Source organism: Xyrauchen texanus, chromosome 26 (genome assembly GCF_025860055.1).
Source record: "Xyrauchen texanus isolate HMW12.3.18 chromosome 26, RBS_HiC_50CHRs, whole genome shotgun sequence".
NCBI lineage: Eukaryota > Metazoa > Chordata > Actinopteri > Cypriniformes > Catostomidae > Xyrauchen > Xyrauchen texanus.
This window is the reverse complement of record NC_068301.1, coordinates 13,372,322-13,394,785: the sequence shown is the minus strand read 5'-3', so window position 1 is coordinate 13,394,785 and position 22,464 is coordinate 13,372,322. Positions and strand designations below refer to the sequence as shown.

The following is a 22,464-nucleotide window of genomic DNA, read 5'->3' as shown; positions in this document are numbered from 1 at the left end:
TCGTAAATATTTACAGATTTGTCAAATTTGAGTGAGCTATATAAAACCTAACATTTATGTGTCACATATAAGAATTATGTGTCATTTCAAGCACAAAGTGGCCTCTGTTTGGCAGGGATATTTCAACAGCTGTTAGCTACGGTGCATGTACAGTGACCACAGCTGGAGCGCCCGTGTCAGAGTCTGCCCAGCCTGATGTGTTGTTTGAGTTAGCAATCACGTTGACCCAAGGCCTGTCACCTTCCCTGATGAGGTTGGCATGGTGACCGAGGTTGCTGTGGAGACAGCTGACATGCCGAATACCTGTGTGTGCAGAGGGTCGCAGATGTGCTGGTTGGACGTATGCTTGTTTAGCATGTGTGCCGTGCTAACAGCTAAGGCCAAGCTTATAGCCACTTGAGATATCTTCAACACTGCTATTCTAATGTGTTAAAGACAACAGAAAATGGCAATTGTAGAGCATTCAACTTTTGTTACAGGACATATTTCAGATTGAAACCGAATATAAATTGGAAAATAATGTAGGACAGGTTTTGAAAAGTAGCTTTGCTAGCATAACTCTTGCTACTGCTCTTAAAGTTCAATCAACAACATTTGTGGCAATTCCAATGGAAGTGAATGGGGCCAGTTTTAAATGTTTTAAAACTATAGCTACAATATGTAAACCTTAAACGTGTTAACATGTTTTAAGTGTGATAAAATCCTGTACTGGGCGTTATGTCGTCATAACAAAGTTGTACTAATGGATATAATATCACACAGATAATGTTACTACATGATTTTAAGGTTTTTTGACTGAACCTATTCCCTTCCATCACAAGTATTGCCATGATGTCTGCTTTTTTTAATAAACGAGGGCTGATATGATGATTCATTTATTTATTTATTTGTGGAACAATGCCAAAAATGTTGTCGATTAATCTTAACTTGTATTAAGCCCTGAGCATTCCTTTAAGTCCTATTTTCAGAACCACTATACATTGGCACACATTTTGTTCTGCACTGTTTGTGCCAAGGATTTTGATTATACTTCAAATTGTGGACTGTTGAGAAGAGGTGTGCTTTTCTATGCTGTCAGATTTATGATTTCAACCTGGCAGAAAATACAACCGGTGAAAAAGTCCCTTAAAGTTCCGTTGAAAGAGGGTCCCATGCCAGTGTCTAGTTGGTTAATATTATTTTCCCTGTTCATGTGGCCTTGATTATATCAGCTGAAGAGACACATTTTAGAGAACCCTATTAGATTTTGATGAAATATTGACTGATGCATCATGCCCAATAATACCAGGAACATTTATTTAAGTTAACAGGGTGAATTTGATTTCAGGTTTTATGTTTTATAAAGGATTAGTTCACCCAAAAAGGAAAAATCTCTCATCATTTACTCCCTCATGCCATCCAAGATGTATATGACTTCCTTTCATCTGCTGAACACAAAGCTTTTTAGGAAAATATCTCAGCCCTGTATGTCCTTTCAATGCAAGTGAATGGTGACCAGAACTGTGAAGCTCCAAAAATCACATAAAGACAGCATAAAAGTTATCCATACCACTCCAGTGTTTTTATGTATGTCTTTTATCTTATTATAGATCTCCTCTTTCACTTTCAGAATTTGAGATTTATAGTAAAAAAATTACTTAACTATTGATCTGTTTCTCACCCACACTTATCATATTGATTTTAAAGACAGATTTAACCACTGGAGTTGTATGGATTACTTTGAGGCTGCTTTTATGTAATTTTTGGAGCTTCAAAGGTCTGGTCACCATTCACTTGCATTGTATGGACCTACAGAGCTGAAATATTCTTCTAAAAATCTTTGTTTGTTCAGCAGAAGAAAGTTATACATATTTGGGATGGCATAAGGGAGTAAATTATGAAAGAATTGTCATTTTTACATTTACATATGAACTTTTCCACATTTGCTAGATTTGCAGATGGCACCTCACACACAGAGGTATTGTTTATATGTGGTACATTTGCTCTTTTTTTTATTTAACTCAGTCAAAATGCATGTGAGTATATTTGTGACTGTTTAATGTTTGTTTGTCCTGTCCCTCAGTTTACTGTAAGTCTCAGCAGCTCTTATAGCCTTTCAAGATTTCCTCTGCACATTTACTATCACTGGTACCTTATAAGCGCTCTTCAACTATATTTGTCCCCTGTCTCTTTCTCTCACTCACTGTGGACTGTAGCTATTACAGCACTTTGGCTGTGACTCTGAGTGGCCTCACTCTGAATTATTCAGTGCTAAGTATAGAGCAGTGTGCGAATGAAAGGGATAACTGCCGGAGAGCTTATGTCATTTTCTCAGCTGGTTATCTTGGTATACTCTCTCTCTCTCTCTCTCTCTCTCTGTATCCCAGTCCATCTTTCCCTGTCTCTAACTTGCTCTCTTCATGTCTGTCTGGACTTCCATGGAGCCCACACTGGGTGTCCGGCCTGTTCATCTGTGGCAAGACATGAATAGTTTATTAAATGCATTCTGTACCTCAATGAATTACCAGGAATCTACCCCAGGATGCTTGCTAAGAGTGGTGACTCAGGATAAGACATGTCATTACAAGAGAGAGGACGTGTATGTTTGCATTCATATAAGCCATAGGACAGCTCTTGCACAATACATATTTGAAAAAGCTTGGCAGTCTTACACACAGGATATTATGCCTTGCTTTCATTTTCTTCAGAAAACAAACTCAAACTTTGATGCAGTTAAGCATTCCTCTCCTCAACATCATATCCGCTCATTGCTGTCTGCAATAACAGCATCCGCACTGTAGGTGTCTAAAGTTTGACTTTGAGTTTTCCGACCGCGGTGGGACTTCCTATCATAACCAGCGGTCTCGACAGCGGATGCAGTGGTGGATTCAGTGATCTGTGGGCTGCCACAGGCAGCAGCCGCTCCAGCTGCAGCGCTAATGTCTAAGAAGCCGCCACTGTTTGCAATTTTGCCTTTGTGATGCGCTCTAGGATTTCTCCATTAAAAATAAGCTATTGATTTTTTTTTTTTTATTCAAGTGTGAAGATTTACTTGGCACAGCACCAGCTCACAGCTCTGATGAGGCCCAGTGATAGCTAGCTCACTGGCTTACATTCATTTGACTCTTGGAAAATAAGTGGGCAGGAGGATGGAACAATTCATGAGGTGGCAGGCAAATGGGAATATCATACACAAAAAAATCATACACAAAAAAATAAATCCTGTTGTTTTTACAAAGAAAAAAAAAAAAGAAAAAATTACTGGCAGCTGTGGTTGCCAGAATAAATGACGCAAAGTTCACCAATAGTGGCTCTTCCAATGAGCAATGACGGTGCTCAGTGTCACTCACACAAATGCTAAACGGCATCAGGTTAACACATGTGAAATTTATATAATGCAGTAAACATTAACTAAACTACATCAAATATAAAACACAACACCCCAATGCACAAAACTGATATTAAAAATAAGAAGAAACATAACTATTCCCATTTAAATATAATGAAAAATGATGGGTCACGATGCAGAGAATTGTGGGAACGCCCGATTATTGTTTTTTTTTTTTTTTTACTGTAATTTTAACAATAATTTACTGTATTGAAAGTAAATGTATTCTCTTGTTAAACAATTTAAAATTTTTTGCATTAATTATACAGGAAAATGTATTGTAAAACAACTGGATTGTAAAAATTATTGAAAAATATAGTTTCAATATATTTTTACTATGTGTTTTACTATAAGTTTTACTGTATATTTTAAGTTAATATTCATTGATCAACTAACGTTATATTTCTTTAACATTTTTACAGTCACCATTAAAATTACAGACATTATTTACAGTGTATGGCTTTGAGCATGTTCAATAGACAATCTGTTCATTATTGCAGTGTGCATGTACACTCACCTAAAGGATTATTAGGAACACTATACTAATACTGTGTTTGACCCCCTTTCGCCTTCAGAACTGCCTTAATTCTACATTGGCATTGATTCAACAAGGTGCTGAAAGCATTCTTTAGAAATGTTGGCCCATATTGATAGGATAGCATCTTGCAGTTGATGGAGATTTGTGGGATGCACATCCAGGGCAGGAAGCTCCCGTTCCACCGCATCCCAAAGATGCTCTATTGGGTTGAGATCTGGTGACTCTGGGGCCATTTTAGTACAGTGAACTCAGTACAGTGACATGGTGCATTATCCTGCTGGAAGTAGCCATCAGAGGATGGGTACATGGTGGCCATAAAGGGATGGACATGGTCAGAAACAATGCTCAGGTAGGCCGTGGCATTTAAACGATGCCCAATTGGCACTAAGGGGCCTAAAGTGTGCCAAGAAGACATCCCCCACACCATTACACCACCACCACCAGCCTGCACAGTGGTAACAAGGCATGATGGATCCATGTTCTCATTCTGTTTACGCCAAATTCTGACTCTACCATCTGAATGTCTCAACAGAAATCGAGACTCATCAGACCAGGCAACATTTTTCCAGTCTTCAACTGTCCAATTTTGGTGAGCTCTTGCAAATTGTAGCCTCTTTTTCCTATTTGTAGTGGAGATGAGTGGTACCCGGTGGGGTCTTCTGCTGTTGTAGCCCATCCGCCTCAAGGTTGTGCGTGTTGTGGCTTCACAAATGCTTTGCTGCATACCTCGGTTGTAACGAGTGGTTATTTCAGGCAAAGTTGCTCATTCTCCTCTGACCTCTAGCATCAACAATGCATTTTTTCGCCCACAGGACTGCCGCATACTGGATGTTTTTCCCTTTTCACACCATTCTTTGTAAACCCTAGAAATGGTTGTGCGTGAAAATCCCAGTAACTGAGCAGATTGTGAAATACTCAGACCGGCCCGTCTGGCATCAACAACCATGCCACGCTCAAAATTGCTTAAATCACCTTTCTTTCCCATTCTGACATTCAGTTTGGAGTTCAGGAGATTGTCTTGACCAGGACCACACCCCTAAATGCATTGAAGCAACTGCCATTTGATTGGTTGATTAGATAATTGCATTAATGAGAAATTGAACAGGTGTTCCTAATAATCCTTTAGGTGAGTTTATACGCATTCCACTGTGTTAAAATGAGAATTAAATTAATATTGAAATAAAATATTTTTATGCAGCAGTGTAGCTTTAAATACATATGTATGAACCATTTCCTCTGCATTTTTAATGTATATTACAAATTCTATCCGAAAATTTGACTCCATAATGGTATGCTTGTCATTTTTGCGAGGGATGTAATGAGCTCACATGTCTCCGCTGGTCACTGGAATTATTGTACTAACTATCTATCTAGCTAACTAGATAGATAGCTAACCAGGGTTTTGTTTTACATTTTGATGCAAAGGACTCCCAAATATGATAATACCCTTGTGAGGGACCCCCTTCCTAAAATATGAATACAGATATATATTTGTTGTCAAATATATCTGTTTTCTCCCAATTTTAAATTACTGTTAGATAAACCTGAAGAAAAGTATTTTTGGAAAAGTAAAGCAAATTTGAAATGTGTTTTTAATCTTGATTAAACTGTTATAATGTCAGTTTTTTCTCTAAACTTTTCCATGGACCCCCTTGCAGCCCCAGTTTGAAAGCCCCTGATTTAGATAATGCTTTTATCCAGAAGTGTTAAAGATAACATATTTTGTTTTTTTGTGTTTTTGTTTGAAAAAATAAATAAAAAATGACATTGCAACACATTTACCTTTTTAACTAAGTAACTAATAAGACATTAAGCATACACTTAAATAGTCCATGGACCTCTCCGTGGATTGTTTGAATCTTCAACCTTATGGTAAGTAGCCCAGATCTATAACTGCTACAGTACATGCTACCCTAGTGCAATATAGTCACACGGTGCAAGCATCTCAGCGCAGAGTGAAAGCAGGAAGATAAAGAAATAGCTTACTGCTCCTGTTCTATCCTGGACATCCACATTGCTTCCACACACCTTTTATAGACCTTTAAGAGATGGTGAAAAAAAATTTAAAGTGAGAAAGAAACAAGAATACATAACCATATGTCAAGCTGCGGTCTTGGTGCTGAATCTTTATCCTCTTGTGATGCCAAACATCCTACACAATTGTTTTTGAAAACTCCTATTACCCAGGGAGTAAGTTTAGGAGGATGCTTGGCTAACTTGTCTGGCATTTATAGCTCCATCCTTCGCCAAGAGCGATGGAGACCTTAGACTGGAGTGAGTCTTGGATGAGACGAATGGAGTTAGCGAGGAGGAAGAGATGCGCTTGCAAGACCGCAGGCCAGGAGAAATCAATAGATACACCCACACACACTATAGACCCATCTGCTGTGTGTGTGAACACCCAACACCACCTCAGAGCTGGCGTGCAAAAGATGAATGTACATTCTGTCCAAGTTTTTATGCACGGCTTGCAATCAGTGTTCTTACTGTAGCTGGGTGTTTAACAAAAGATAGAAGAACATTTTATTCCGGTGACCTGTTTAAATGACCTTTCAAAGGTCAATAATTGTAGTTGTTCTATGCCAGACTTTTTTGTTCTTTTAGTCTAGAGTTTTGAGGCGGCCATGTTGTTTGACAGCTAAAGTCATTCATCTAAGCATCATCTGAGGGATAACATCAGATGCAGTTGCTGGAATCCTATTTTACCCAGCCAGAGATTGGATGAGCATTGTAGTTACAAAATGTATACTTGGAATTTTGTTTTTTTTCTTTCTGCAGTAGTGAAGTGCTGTCTAAAAGGAAGCCATTAAGTGAGATAAAAAAAAAATAATTTGACAACCTAATGAAGAATCCTGAGCAAGACCCTTTAATGGTAAGCATGGTTGACCTAATGTTCCAGAAGCTTCTTTTAGGGTAAAAAGCTGCTTAAAAGCTTTGAGACTCAGCTTTTTGGAAAGAATATTAGACACGAAGAGATTTTGAGGGAAGACACGGAATCGGAAACATTTTAATGTACACTGTACCCTATTTCTAATGCATTTCCTGACATTCTAATTTTATGTTTCTCTCTGTATGCCTATGGTCTAATGTACCTCACTGTACACTATTGTTCAGTTCTTTGTCTTGTTTCTTCTCCCTCTAATCTTAATCTCTTCCACTGTCTGTCTGCTCTTCTCTCATCATCTCCCCATCCCAGGGCTCAGCTGCACCCTGGGCTCTAATTCTAATTTTCCCCATTTTCAGTAATGTCTTGACTTCAATTTAAACTTCTCCCGACAGCATCCTGTGTCTTAATTAAAACGGGGCTCCTTTAAAGAAAAAGAAAAATCTAATGAAAGATGAAGCCATCAATTACACAACAAGGTTACAAGCCTTTTACCTTCATAGCTTAGTTGTAGCATTGATTATGTTTCTGCCTCATTTTGTATGCAAACGCCAGACTGACAAAAACAGTTCATTGTCATGCGGGTGCTCTCGGAGGGTCATGCATTTGTGTGTGTGTGTGTGTGTGTTTGTTTGCATGCAAGGCAAAAGAACTTTGAGAATGTTTGTGTTCTTGTGTGTTTGTATCCATTAAGTATGATACACCTTTTTGTTTTTGAATTAACCATCCCTTTACAATTCTACCACAGCAGTGACAACCTACTGACACTGTGCTTTTTCTAAGCATCTACTTCAAGATTCTACAGGGTGATTGTTAATTACCGTTTATGGCCTTTCTGCCCTGTGCATCCATTCATCTTCAGCTGAGCCCTTCTTCTCTCTCTGAGGTTCACCCTGACCTTTCAAACCCGTACAGACCTACCAGTGTCCACCTATCCTTGCTATCGATCCTGTCACATATAAATTCATGTCCTTCAAACCGCTTTAGTTACTTCGATTTCCAAAGGTGGACCACCCCATCAATTCCTTGGCCAATTGTATTAATGACTGTTAAGAATCAAGGTCAGAGGTCAAAGGGACTACAGTTTTGGTTTGAGGTCATGGAATAATTTTATTAATTTAACCTTTTTCTCGATACAGTCCACATACCATTTTCTAAATGTCAGAATGGTAGCATGTTACTTGGGAAAAAAATATCTAGTATGATTCCTGACATCTACACCATTGATTGTGGACATGTGACTATCCATAACCTCCTATTATCCTCTTCATATAATGGAAAACAATTAACAAATACTCCTCATCTTTGTAATTATTATTAAATTGCCTGGTTTTGCTTTTGGCACCTTATTCCAACCTATTCTGGCTCCCTCCATCAGTTTAAAACAATTGCTGTTCCATTTGAGATATTCAGAACTGTCATGTCTACCATAACTACACTTTTAATTTTCGGAAGAAGTTATGAAGATGCTATTGTGTTGTGGGTGGTTGTTATGCTTTTATTATAGTGTTCTGAGTGGTTTGTAGTTCAGTTGCTTGGGTGTTCTGGCTGGTTGCTAGGGTTTGCTAGGTTGTTCATAGGGTTCTCATAGTGGTTGCTCTCTGCCCAAGGTGGGATGTAGACGGTTAACCAATTAACCAGCATTAACAAATTGTTTGACTAATGCTATCGGTTAAAAATTAACAAAGAGGTTTATTAAAGAAACATCAGTCAACTAATTTGAGGAGTTTTACATAAAGGGCATGTTATGTACAAATGAGGGAACTGTTAACACATAAACCACTGTCTTCTTCTCAGTCTGAATTACAAGGAATGAAGCATTTATCTGTGAAGACTACGTGTTCTGATGTAAATTGTAAAATAGGACTTGAAAGATTAGTAGTAGCATGAGTACACTTCAGTAATATATATAAAAACATGGTGGGTTCCAGAGGTTATCTTCACCTTTCTACATACCATAATGCCCCTAAATATGTTCATTTTTCTAAACAAAAATTGCCTAGCAGCACAATTTGTGGTTGGCTGGCTGTTTTTATTCTTCCATTGTTAAACTACCAAAAGTTATCACCTCGTAGGTTAATTGAGCATGCAAGCGATCCATTCAAAATGAGTTTCTTATGAAATACAAAAAGGAAATATACAGTTGTTCATTCAAATTTGTATGTAATATCTGTCACGTGAGATTTTGCTAAATATCTGTTTCAGCCAGTAATGCCCGTTTGGTGACTTGTTTGATTATCAGTTAATCAGTAAATAACCAGTTAATGCTGGTGGTTACTCGGTTAAAGGAATTTTCCACAATTTGCATCCCTATGCCCAAGTCAAATAAGCCCACCACCAAGTCTACTGGGTGGCCCAAAAAAAAACAGCGGCACTTATTTGATTTCTCATATCTTAATAATTCATAAAGCTGTTTGCATGATTTGTGCCATACTTCTACAACTTTTTGTAAACAACATAATGACATCACTGTAATGTCTTTGTGAGAACAACTTTCTACAAATAAATAAGTAAATCGTTTAGATGCGTTTTCAGTGGCTGCAAACTTAGGTGATTCTCTTTGGCCATATGGCCAAACTATTTACTTATTTATTTTTTTGTAGCAAGTTGTTGCTTACGACGACTATTTTTTTTATTTTTAGTATCCTTGATACATTCAGTTATTTACTGTATACCCAGCTCTTCAATCACTACTACACCACTGCTAACATCATTTCTGTCCTCGACAAGGCAAAATTTCCTCTGATTTAAAAAAAAAAGAAGAAAAAAAAAAAAGTACTATATACGGTGTATGAATATTTTAAGTCATGCAGAGTTGTTGCATGCCAGCTTAGAGAAACAAGTTTTTTTCTCCCTACTCTATCGGTTAATGTTCAAACTGAGCATAACATCCTGAAAACGAATGGAGAAATTGAAAAAAGTGAGAACCATTACCTGAGCTAACAACGAAAAGGTGATTGTTTGAGGCTGCAAATGCGCCCAACCTTTTGCGTCCAGATATTTCTCAGAGATGTTGCAAATTTGCCTACATCTCATTCACACCCCAATTCTCATTCTCCAAACCCAGCATCCTCATCAGTCGGACACCCTTCACTGATTCAGAAACAAGGTTTTTCTTTTTTTATTCTTCATCTTCATTTCTTGAGAGCAGCACCTGAAATTGCTTTGACTTTCAGATGCAAACATAACCATTGACACCTGCCTGATGGTTTTGGAATGCAAATGGCCGGGGCTCTCTCTGCTTTCAGATCTCATCCCTCTTTCCCGGCCTAATGAGGGAAAGCTGATAGCTTGCGCTCTGATCAGGCAGACGTGGACATGGGCATGTTGAGATTGGGGTTTGAGGGGACAGGAGTAATGTCACCAAAAGCCTACAGGAAATCAATTTCACTTTCCCTACTGTGAATGCTACCCTGCTGTCTGCAAGGAGCAGATGTGATATGGACAAGACAGCCTTTCTCTTGCAGAAACACACAAACACAGTAGCACACTTACTCAACATTTCATTAGCACACATTAGGTTCCTACATATTGCCTTCCTTTTTTATATCCTTCCTTAAGTCTTTTTCCTTCCATCCATTTTTCTTTCCTTTCCCTTCACTCCTACCTTCTTTCCTTCCTTTTCCGTTTACCTTCCTTAAGTTTTTATAATTTTACTTTCCTTCCTTTCATTTTCCCTTTCTTTTCACTATCTTCTTAATTTCATTTATTTTTTATTGTCTTTCCCTTCCTTGTATTATCTTCCTTATTTTTGTATTCCCTTCCTTTTCCCTTTTCTTTCCCTCCCTTCCTTATATCCTTCTTTTTTATTTCCTTTGTTTTTTTCCTTTCCTTTCTTGTCCCTGTCCTTTTCCTTTTTCCTTCCTTTCTTTTCATTTCCCTTCCCTTTTTCTTCTTTCCTTGTCCTGCTCCCCTTTGATTTCCTCTTCACACCATTGCACAAAAGCTCCCTCACACTTTTTATTTAGTCCTACACCTTAACAGAGTTCCCCAGGCTCTTTGGTGAGAAATTGCACACGTGTATGTGTGAATGAGGTGGGCTATGATCTGTAAATGCTATGACCTGAATACCCAAGTTCACGTGATGGGAGCACCATGCACACATGCAGTGATGCCTGACTCTGCTTGGATCGCTCAGCCCTGTGCCTTTTCATCAGGGGCTCAAGTCCAGCTCTGGACATTTACAAATCTCCTTCGGACTTGGCTAAATGGAAACCATCCATCAGAGGTGACAGGAAGCAAACAAAACCACAAGATTAGCTGCATGGGCACTTTTGATGATGTCATTCTGCTTTTCAAACCCTCTTAAGCTCGGTGGCCTAATGTGGTTCGTTGGGGAAGGAAGGGAGAGCATGGCAGAATCACAGCTTTTAGTGGCTCATGACCCCAAATGGTTTGGTTAGGGTCATGGACAGCAGGGAAAAAACAAAGCTAAATGCAAACAATAAACTGCAGCTAACCTGCATTTTATTATTTTACCCATGTTGCATCCAATTAAACAATGGCATTTTAGATATTAAATAATGTTTCAATGTTTGATTTGAAGTGCATTTATGTTTACATTTGTATACTAACAAAATGTTTGTTTTCTGCTGGGTTGCCACTTGATGGTCAATGCAAAATCTGGGTCCTGAAGCAAAATAGCTGAGAATCAGTAAAGATCAGTAGATAAAGTGTGTGAACCAATAAGGGTTGATAGACCTCCTTCATGAAAGAAATACATGATTGAGTGTGGGGTTCGGTCATGGGCATTTGCATGAGATCTGTGTGTTAATGAGGAAACTTTTTTTGATGAAGATTGGTCAGTGTTGGCGTGGGAGTGCGAGCCACCACCGATCCACAAAGGGCAAAGCTCAGATCATTTTCGCCATGATTAGGATTAAGGCAGAGCAGTGTAATATCTTGAAATTTGGACTCCTATCCATGGATGTTCTACTGTTCTGTTGGTTGAGATAAGTGCCGTTGAATTTGATTTATTTTAAGGAGGGTTTTGAATGGAGAAAGTGAAGAAGAAAGCAAGAAAGGCTGACAAAAAGGATATGACAGTGATGCAAAGAAATTAAAGTGAGAGTGAAGCAAAATAGTGAGGTGTTTTAAGAGGATCAGTGATCTTATGAAAGGGATGGACGTTCAGAGAAAGAATCTGTCATGATGTGTCACCTTAAGAGCATCTCCTTTGTCTCCCTCTATCATTTTAAAAATCCTATTGAAACAGTCTCTGTGTCCACTTGAGACATTTATGACCGACTTGTCAACAATAACTAGATTTTTGGCATTTTCTGTGTGAAAAAAGTGAGTGGTTGACCTTACAAAGCTGTCACTTTGCACGACGAGTCTCTGATATTTTGGTAGAGATAGAGTTTGGGTTTTGCCCATTTTATCGTAATCAGTAGTCTGATTGCTTAGAAAAGAAATAGCATGCCTCTCTTAAACAAGCCAAACAATGTGAGGTATCATTTACGTCTGTAAAGAGTGTGGGAAGAATTATGCACTGATGTTTAATGCTTTAGAGGTTTGCTCAAATACCTAAACATAACTATGAGTAATAGCAATAGTGACGCTTTCCTTGACTAGCACCACTAATACATTTGACTTTGCTGCTGTGATACCATGGCACTGAAGGTGATTGTTTGTGACAGTGTAGATTTGGAAAAAATAGCTTTTGGGTCCCTGAATAATACACAGACCACATCAATGTCATCATAATCATTGTTGCGCACTTTTCAAAGAAAAAACATTTGGGTTACCTGGAGAACTTGAAAAGGTTATTGTGGCCAATTTTAACCCAATGGTTATAATTGTCTAAGGAGGCTGAAGACTGTTTGATGGGCAAGACCTTTAAAATAGTCCTTTAACTCCTTCATTTATGTGGATTTATTCCATTCGTAAGGTATTCTTTCATAAATTAGAATTAGCAGCAATGAAGCAGTGATCTGAATATGATGACATGAATTATTGATTCCCTGACAGCTGGTTGCAAATCTAGCCTGACGTAGAAGACAGAATGGAATTATAGCCTGAAAATAATGAAGGCGATTTGTGTGGAGAAGAATGAGAGAGCAAAGCAAACATCTTTTTAGACTCATTTATACCTCCTGTCAGAACTCCACTGAAACAATTAATTGCTCACATTTACTGTATTTTTTACTTTATATACTTTATGATTTATTGATGTGTGTTTCGAAAGATCTGGGTGTTTATGAAGAGACCCCTCAGCGAAATATGATTGCTCATACAAAACCAGAACCGTGTCAAGAGGCTCAACGTCAGCGAGAGTCAATGACTTCAAATGTTATTTTTAGTCTCATTTTATTTCTCCTGACTTGTGTTGTTTCTTCTTGTTTGGTTTGATCACCATTAGACCTTTTAAAGACTGATTTCACCCTAATGACATTCAAAACTTGTATCCGATCACTTGTATGCGACTCTTTTCCATACAACAACAGTTCATAGTGACCATGTCTATCAAAAAGGACAAAATAACAAAGCCATTATTCAACCATAAAAGTAGTCAAAATGTGATTTATTTCAAACCTCAAAAAAGCGTATGGTAACTTTGTGGGACAAACAAATTGAAATACAAGTCGTTAAACACTTAAAATCTTACACTCCGCTGAAGCTCTAAAATTCAGAATGGTTCCTGAGATCAGGTTTGATGTCAGTGGTATTTGGTAACTAGAACCAATGACGCTTGATGTCATTGAAGTGCACTTTGGCATAATGTGTCGAATGGTAATTGTTCCTAGTTAATCGCGATTAATCGCATATTTGAAAGTGCTGAAATTTGACTCTGTATAATTCTTGTCAAAATGCATTTATTTCCTTTTTAGGAAAGAAATCAAAACAATGTGTACAATATAATGCTTTATCCAAAAAAAATTCTTCCATAGAATAAAGATAGAAATGCACTAAAATAGCACCAATTCTAGTAACATTAAACATTTCACAAAGCCCAAGTTGGAGATTGACTAATTGAAATAACAAGTCCCCCTATCGGTTGCATATTCATTGCAATGGGCATTCATTCTCGTAAACTCATCCTCTACAATATTAATCAGCTGACTGACTGTGGCTATTCACCTTGCTACAGCAATCGTGAAGCCATGTTTATGATTCATGTCAGGGTGTCAATGCCAGTATCAAGCGCCGCATTGATCTCCTCATGAAAAGAACTGCAGACACGTCTCATTCTGTGTTTTGGTGATAGCTAAGACTTGACCTGCTTCTGTGGTAATTAAATGGCACCTTACAGAGGCTGCAAAGTACTTGCTTTCTGTCACAAGTCATGCTTTATACATACGAAGAGCTCTGATGTAATGTGTCAAAAAGGTGCCACATTTGATTTGAAAACTAGTGGAGGGAAAACGTAACCCTTTTTTCTGTACCTCACACAATGATATTATATGGCTTCATAAGACTTGAAACTTGAGATGAGGTATGGACTTCTTTAATGGTGTATTCTTAAAACAATTACTAATCATTGTTCGACTAAAGAAGAAACATCACACATCCCACCTCATACATCCCAAAGTGCAATTCCCAAATCATTTAATCATGATTTAAATGATTAAATATAGACAATGATTTGAAATTTAATAATTACATAATCAGAAAGCTGAGACTTGCTTCTTTAATTCAGTGCATGAAGCTCAAAATGTGTTTCTGGGTCAAAGCGGCTCTGATGAAATGATGGAGCAGGTCACAATCACTAAATTATAAAAAATATATTAATATTTGAGTTTACAATGTAGCCTAATAAGCATACATTTCTCTTAATGTAATAACCTATTAAGTTTAGCGAATGTATGTATGTGTGAAATCATAATAACTAATTAATATATATATATATATATATATATATATCAAATCGTCGATCAAGCTGCATTAACAGGACTTATTTTGTTTTAGTGGAGACATGCATTCACTAATGAGATGATCATTTAAACTGATACATTTTAAGCTTTGGCACCTGACATACAAATAGAAGTCCACCCCAAAAATCTCTATTTATTTATTTATTTATTTACTTTTTTAACCCATGTCATCAGCTGAGTTTGGCTTCATTTGGAATGGCATACTACCATACTTCTCTTACTGTTTCTGTTGTACAGTATATATGTCAGAAGTAGAAAATGTAGCATGTTACAGCTGGGGTTATACAGATGGAGTTGATTAAATGAAGGCATGTGTGTATATATAAATAAGATCAAAGGGGGTACATGGTTTTGAGATTCTCACTCTTTCACACTCTCTGCATTTACTCTGTGGCCATGAGCTTCCACCACTTACTGTTCATACAGGCAACAAATAGCTCCTCAATCATCTATAATATGAACCTCATTAGTTTGAAAGGATCTTTTTCCTGAAGGCACAGTGGCCTGTGTTTTTCTCCGTAGCACATTATGTTTTCAAATAGATCTTTTATGTTGGCTAATAAGGTCTATAGCCTTGTTCAGGAACACTTTTCTGATCTCAAATTGTAAGTAATATCATTGTTAGGGCTTGTATTTGATTCTCACAGTAGAAGCTACTGGTCTTTCTAATAGATTCTTTTCTGTGTGTCCCTTCTCCAGCCTGTCCCTCGGGCACCTATAAGATGTCATCACGCCAACAAGAGTGTTTCCCTTGTCCGGCTAACAGCAAGGCTGAGGAGGAGGGCTCTGTACTCTGTGTGTGTGAGGAAGACCACTTCAGGACGCCACTGGATGCCCCATCTGCACCCTGCACACGTAAGAACGTCCACTTCCTGTTTGTGTAAATGTGTGTGAGTGCTTGTGTGTATGCATTTGGAGGCTGGGGGATTTGTTTGTGAGCAGGTGGATTTGTGTGCATGCCTCCATCTGTAATTATTTGCACAGTGTTTGTGTTGCCATGTTTGTACAATCAGACAACCAATCCTATTGATCCTGTGTTTAATTTTGTTTACAGTGGGGTTTAGCCCTGCTGAAGTGACGATTGTGTTTGTGGTGAGTATAGTAAAGTGATTTAAACAGGCAGTGGCGGCCATGCTAGACTATGTTGCATACATATAAAAGTTGGAATACGGGAACGCGAAAATATGCAAAGAAAATGTGTCTTTTACTATGCATCAAAACCCAAGTTTGTTGAACTCTGACCTCCAGCAAAATTTTGTTTGACCAAAAGAGGATCGAAATGCCACAGACTGACATCTTTACTCAAAACAAAGAATACAAACATCCATCTGCATTGGTTGTAGTGAAAGACAGATAAATGGGCCAGGCCAATAAATCTGCCAATATTTAGCCATTTTCTGATTAATAGTGCCCACTTTGCCAATGAAGAGAAGCGTTAACTCACCCTTGTGTCCGTTCCCAAATCTACCAATAGCCTAGTCAGAGTATAATGCTCGGTGTCTATTTTCAAGTATTTTTTGTAAATTGCGTGTAAGTATTTATTAAAACATACCAATTCTTCTCAATTATTATAAATAAATGATATTAACCTACATCACATACACATATTGGCATTGCTGTATTCAAGTTCATGGCTTGTTATCAGCATCTGCCATTATAAAGTCCATAATATATATCATATCTTTTTGCTCATATTTGTTGTGGGGTCCAAAATACTTTTGCATGCTTAAAATCTAGGTTGACCACCCCTTGACTGTGAGCTAAATAAAAGTCTGTGACTGCTGTAATGGGCTTAGTTATGACTTTTAAAGCAAAGTAATTACACCATTAATTACTCTATTGATTAGGCTGCCTTTATATGAGGGAGGGAGAGAGAGGGGGAGAGAGGGAGGGAGAGAGAGACTTGTGATAGTTTAAATTATAGTATTGATTCTACAGTCACTCTTATGACCAGATGCCACCAGTTCAACTCTAAGAAGGGAAAGAGAGAGAGCATTTGTGAAATGTAGAAAAAGAGATGAAGACAATGGGAAGGGGAGACAGGAAATGGAGTGTGATAATGTTCAATGTGTAATTTGTGTCTTTGTGCACAGATGAATAAACAACCATGTGCTAGTGTGGGACTGGGCGATGTATTGAAAATTATTATTTTGCTTGTGTTAACATTAACAACATCATGAATATTGTGATGATTTTAATGTGCTTTTTATATATGCCCATTACATTTCCCAGAGATTGCATAATTTAAACTAGTTTTGTAGTCCTATCCTGTCTTACAGCTTGAGAGTATGAGAGATATTTCATAATATCTCTGTTTTAATCTGTAGTTTCAAAAGTAAATTTATGCATTGAAACTTGACATTTAGCAGTGGATGATGGTCACCTGGTCCGATGAGTCCGTTTTTCTTTACATCATGTGGACATCCGTGTACGTGTGCACTATTTACCTGGGGAAGTGATTGCACCAGGATGCACTGTGGGAAGATGAAAAGCCGGTGGAGGGAGTATGATGCTCTGGGCAATGTTCTGTTTGGAAACCTTGGGTCCGGCCATTCATATGGACATCAATTTAACACATGACACCTACCTAAACATTGTTGCAGACCAGGTACACCCCTTCATGACAATAGTATTCCCTGATGGCAGTGGCCTCTTTCGACAGGATAATGCACCCACACTGGACACATTGTTCGGGAATGGTTTGAGCAACATGAGTTCAAGGTGTTGCCCTGGCCTACAAATTCCCTAGATCTGATTGAGCATCTGATCCGATCCATGGCTGCGCCACCTCACAACTTACATGACTTGAAGGATATGCTGCTATTGTCTTGGTGCCAGATACCACAGGAAACCTTCAGGGGTCTTGTAGGATCCATGCCTGGGTGGGTCAGCGCTGTTTTGGCAGCACACGGAGGACCAACAGCATATCAGGCCGGTGGTCGTAATGTTTTGGCTCATCACAGTACGGTAAATATCAAGATATACATCCAAAATAGTAAAAAAGCTTGAAAAATTTCAATATACCCTGCCAGCCAAAAGTTTGGAATAATTTACAGATTTTTTATTTGAATTTTGAATTTACAGAAATTGGTACATTTATTTACCAAAGTCTTACTCCTGAGTCTTCTATTTACTGTTGTACACAAAACTGGTGTTGAGCGGGTAGAATTCAATGAAGCCGTCAGCTGAGGAAATGTGAGGCTTCTACTTCTCAAACTAGAGACTCTGATGTACTTATCCTCTTGTTTAGTTGTACATCTGGCCTTCCACATCTCTTTTTGCCCTTGTTAGAGCCAGTTTTCCTTTGTCTTTGAAGATTAAAGTGTACACGTTTATATGAAATCTTCAGTTTTTGGCAATTTCAAGCATTATATAGACTTCTTTCCTCAAAACATGATTGACTGATGAGTTTTTAGAGAAAGCGGTTTCTTTTTTGCCATTTTTTACCTTATATTGACCTTAAGACGTGCCAGTCTATTGCATACTGTGGCAACTCAAAAACAAACACAGACAATGTTAAGATTAATTTAATGAACCAAATAGCTTTCAGCAGTGTTTGATATAATGGCAGGTAATTTTCTAGTACCAAATTTGCAATTTAGTATGATTACTCAAGGATAAGGTGTTGGAGTGATGGCTGCTGGAAATGGGGCCTGTCCAGATTTGATCAAAAATGACTTTTTTCAAATAGTGATGATGCTGTTTTTAACATCAGCAATGTCCTGACTAAACTTTGTGATCAGTTGAATGCCACTCTGGTGAATTAAAGTAACAATTTCCTTCCGAAACAGTAAAATCTCTACATTATTCCAAACTTTGTGTGTGTATATGCCCTTGTGTATATGCTTACATAAATTTAGGAAAAGTTATGTGTGTGTGTGTGTCTCATCTTGTGGCGGATATATCCTGACTGCAGCTGTTCCCCAGCACTCATGACCACAGGCGAACCCTATTGCATAAGCGTTCAGAGCTTTTAATAAAACCTAACGCTCCTTGCATCCACACAGTCCATCACGTTTTCACTCGCACTTAAATTATTCTGTGCACACACTCAATGCTATACATTCATTATCATCTGCCACATTTATGAGACAAGAGACTCTTTCATTCACCCTCAAAATTAAAAATGTATAAATAAATGTACCAGCAAACAGTCAAGTGCACCTAAATGCAGGGTAGCTTCAGTTATGACTGGTTTTAATATTAATGTTTCATACCTTGACTTGGTTCCTATAGATTTGTGTGGCAAGCATTGTGTTAATAGGGCTTGCATTCAAGTGTTCTTATTCACAGTCACACATTTATTTCATAAGCTCTCAGTATGAATTGTTATGATGAAGCATTTCAGTTGATTTTATATTCCTTTATTAGTTTTTTGGGGATTGTAGTAGAGAAATAAATATATTTGGCAGAAGAAGAGGAAACTGGATCTGAATACAACATGATTGTCTCTCACATGAGCACCACAGCTTAATGTGGCTGTAGCATGTGTGTTATATATATATATATATATATATATATATATATATATATATATATATATTCCTACATTGAACTGTATTGGATGGTCATACATTTTAGTGATGGTGGATGTAAAGATACATTACCAGTCTAAAGTTTGTAATCTTTGATGTTTCCGGTGATTTTGAAAAAACGTCTTGTTCCAAAAGCTTAAATGAATATTCTGAGTTAAACTGAGTTAAGTTAAACTCAATTGACAGCATAATGTTTATTAGCACAAAAATGTATTTTGTCTTGCCCCTCCTTGTCTAAGAAAAGAAAAGTGAAAATTTGGGTTCCAGTGAGGCACTAACAATGGAAGTGAATAGGCCCAATCCATAGACATTAAAATACTCACCGTTTCAGTATAGACGTAAGACACAAACAATCTGTGTTAACATGATTTTGGTGTGATAAAATTGCTTCATAACCATTTCTGTGTAAAGTTATAGACAGTTTTACAACTTCGTTGCAGTGATTTATATATTGTCAACAAACCCTAAAAATACTTTAAAAAGGACCATTTAAACAACTTTACAGCTCAAATAATACATACGTTTTAACAGAAGAATTAATTTAAGAGCTTTTATCAAATTTAAATTTCACTGCCTTTAAACCATCCAGAAATTGGCCCCATTCACTTCCATTGTAAGTGTCTCACTGTACCTTCGACTTTTGCTTTGTAACCACATGAATCACATTCTTAGGTTACCTGTTGGTTAAGAGAATGCCCAGGGTGGGATAGTTTTAAATAAAAAATAAATAAAAAATGGTCTCTACATAATTTCCATACTTCCCTTTGTTTTATTTAATAGTTTCGATGACTTTCCTATTATTATTAAATGAGGAAAAATACTGTAGTATTATTAAAAAAATATGTACAGGTGAAACGCGAACAATTAGAATATCATGCAAAAGTTCATTAATTTCAGTAATTCAACTTAAAAGGTGAAACTAATATATTATATAGACTCATTACAAGCAAAGTAAGATATTTCAAGCCTTTATTTGATATAATTTTGCAAACCCCAAATTCAGAATCTCAGAAAATTAGAATATTGTGAAAAGGTTCAGTATTGTAGGCTCAAAGTGTCACACTCTAATCAGCTAAACACCTGCAAAGGGTTCCTGAGCCTTTAAATGGTCTCTCAGTCTGGTTCAGTTGAATTCACAATCATGGGGAAGACTACTGACCTGACAGTTGTGCAGAAAACCATCATTGACACCCTCCACAAGGAGGGAAAGTCTCAAAAGGTAATTGCAAAAGAAGTTGGATGTTCTCAAAGTGCTGTATCAAAGCACATTAATAGAAAGTTAAGTGGAAGGGAAAAGTGTGGAAGAAAAAGGTGCACAAGCAGCAGGGATGACCGTAGCCTGGAGAGGATTGTCAGGAAAAGGCCATTCAAATGTGTGGGGAGCTTCACAAGGAGTGGACTGAGGCTGGAGTTACTGCATCAAGAGCCACCACACACAGACGGGTCCTGGACATGGGCTTCAAATGTCAAACGTCTTACCTGGGCTAAAGAAAAAAAGAACTGGTCTGTTGCTCAGTGGTCCAAAGTCCTCTTTTCTGATGAGAGCAAATTTTGCATCTCATTTGGAAACCAAGGTCCCAGAGTCTGGAGGAAGAATGGAGAGGCACACAATCCAAGATGCTTCAAGTCCAGTGTGAAGTTTCCACAGTCTGTGTTGGTTTGGGGAGCCATGTCATCGGCTGGTGTTGGTCCACTGTGCTTTATTAAGTCCAGAGTCAACGCAGCCGTCTACCGGGACATTTTAGAGCACTTCATGCTTCCTTCAGCAGACAAGCTTTATGGAGATGCTGACTTCATTTTCCAGCAGGACTTGGCACCTGCCCACACTGCCAAAAGTACCAAAACCTGGTTCAATGACCATGGTATTACTGTGCTTGATTGGCCAGCAAACTCACCTGACCTGAACCCCATAGAGAATCTATGGGGCATTGCCAAGAGAAAGATGAGAGACATGAGACCAAACAATGCAGAAGAGCTGAAGGCCGCTATTGAAGCATCTTGGTCTTCCATAACACCTCAGCAGTGCCACAGGCTGATAGCATCCATGCCACGCCGCATTGAGGCAGTAATTAATGCAAAAGGTGCCCAAACCAAGTACTGAGTACATATGCATGATTATACTTTTCAGAGGGCCGACATTTCTGTATTTAAAATCCTTTTTTTTTTATTGATTTCATGTAATATTCTAAATTTCTGAGATTCTGAATTTGGGGTTTTCATAAGCTGTAAGCCATAATCATCAAAATTATATCAAATAAAGTCTTGAAATATCTTACTTTGCTTGTAATGAGTCTATATAATATATTAGTTTCACCTTTTAAGTTGAATTACTGAAATTAATGAACTTTTGCACGATATTCTAATTTTTCGAGTTTCACCTGTATGTGTGTCCAAACTTTTGACTGTTAAACATGGATTGAATTGATTGGACACACTTTTAATTTTTCCTTTGTGATGTGTGATGCTTGCAGACAAACTGAACAGCTGGCATAACCTGTCTAAAAAGGAAAAGTGAACTTCCCCTGTTACAATGGATGCTCCTCTCATTAGAACATATTTAGCCCATTTGAGGTGTGTGTGTGTGTGTGTGTGTGTGTGTGTGTGTGTGTGTGTGTGTGTGTGTGTGTGTGTGTGTGTGTGTGTGTGTGTGCGTCCGTGTGTGTGTGTTTTTAAGGGCAGCAGGAGGCACACGTAGTGCTCTGGAGCCTAAGATGGACACCTTAAAGCCCCAGTGACATTTAAATGGCTTCCTGCTGCCTCCAGATTCTTGTCTGACAATCGGCATTATGAGACGCAGGGCTCCTGCCATGACCTCCTCCTCCCCTAGTCAGCAGAACAGTCCCACGCTACAGGACAGCAGCAATTAACGCCTCTGATCTCTCGCTCGCCTTTCCTCTTAGATCAGATCTCGTTCATTCTGCCCACTCTATTCTCAATAAATCAGCCGGGGTTTCCATAGTGAATGCCATTATGACAACACACCCATGCTGTTCTATACAGTCCTTTTAAGGTCCTTGATCTTTATAGGAAATGAACAGCTTTTGGGGACAACTCTCTACTTTTTTTTTTTTCAAACCATGCAGTGACACTTTACAATAAGTTTCCGTTTGGTAGCTAATTAATTAGGTATAATGAAGTTACACTTAGGTGTGTGCGTGCGAGTGAGCGAGCTGTGCTCCTTTCTGCCAAATGCAACAAGAACTCACAATCCTTTTTCCCCACTACTCTCTTCCATGCCTTATGTTTGTTTCCTCTCAACTGACTAT

General features: G+C 38.0%; 1 protein-coding gene across 2 annotated transcripts in view; it reads left to right on the top strand.

The window, feature by feature from the left end:
* LOC127620336 (ephrin type-A receptor 7-like) overlaps window positions 1–22,464 on the top strand; it is a 176,790-nt gene that overhangs the window by 91,569 nt on the left and 62,757 nt on the right. For both annotated transcript variants that reach the window (XM_052093538.1, XM_052093537.1), the window contains exon 4: window positions 15,363–15,518. In XM_052093538.1, coding sequence (XP_051949498.1) covers window positions 15,363–15,518 — 156 coding nt within the window. The remainder of the gene's footprint in view (window positions 1–15,362; window positions 15,519–22,464) is intronic.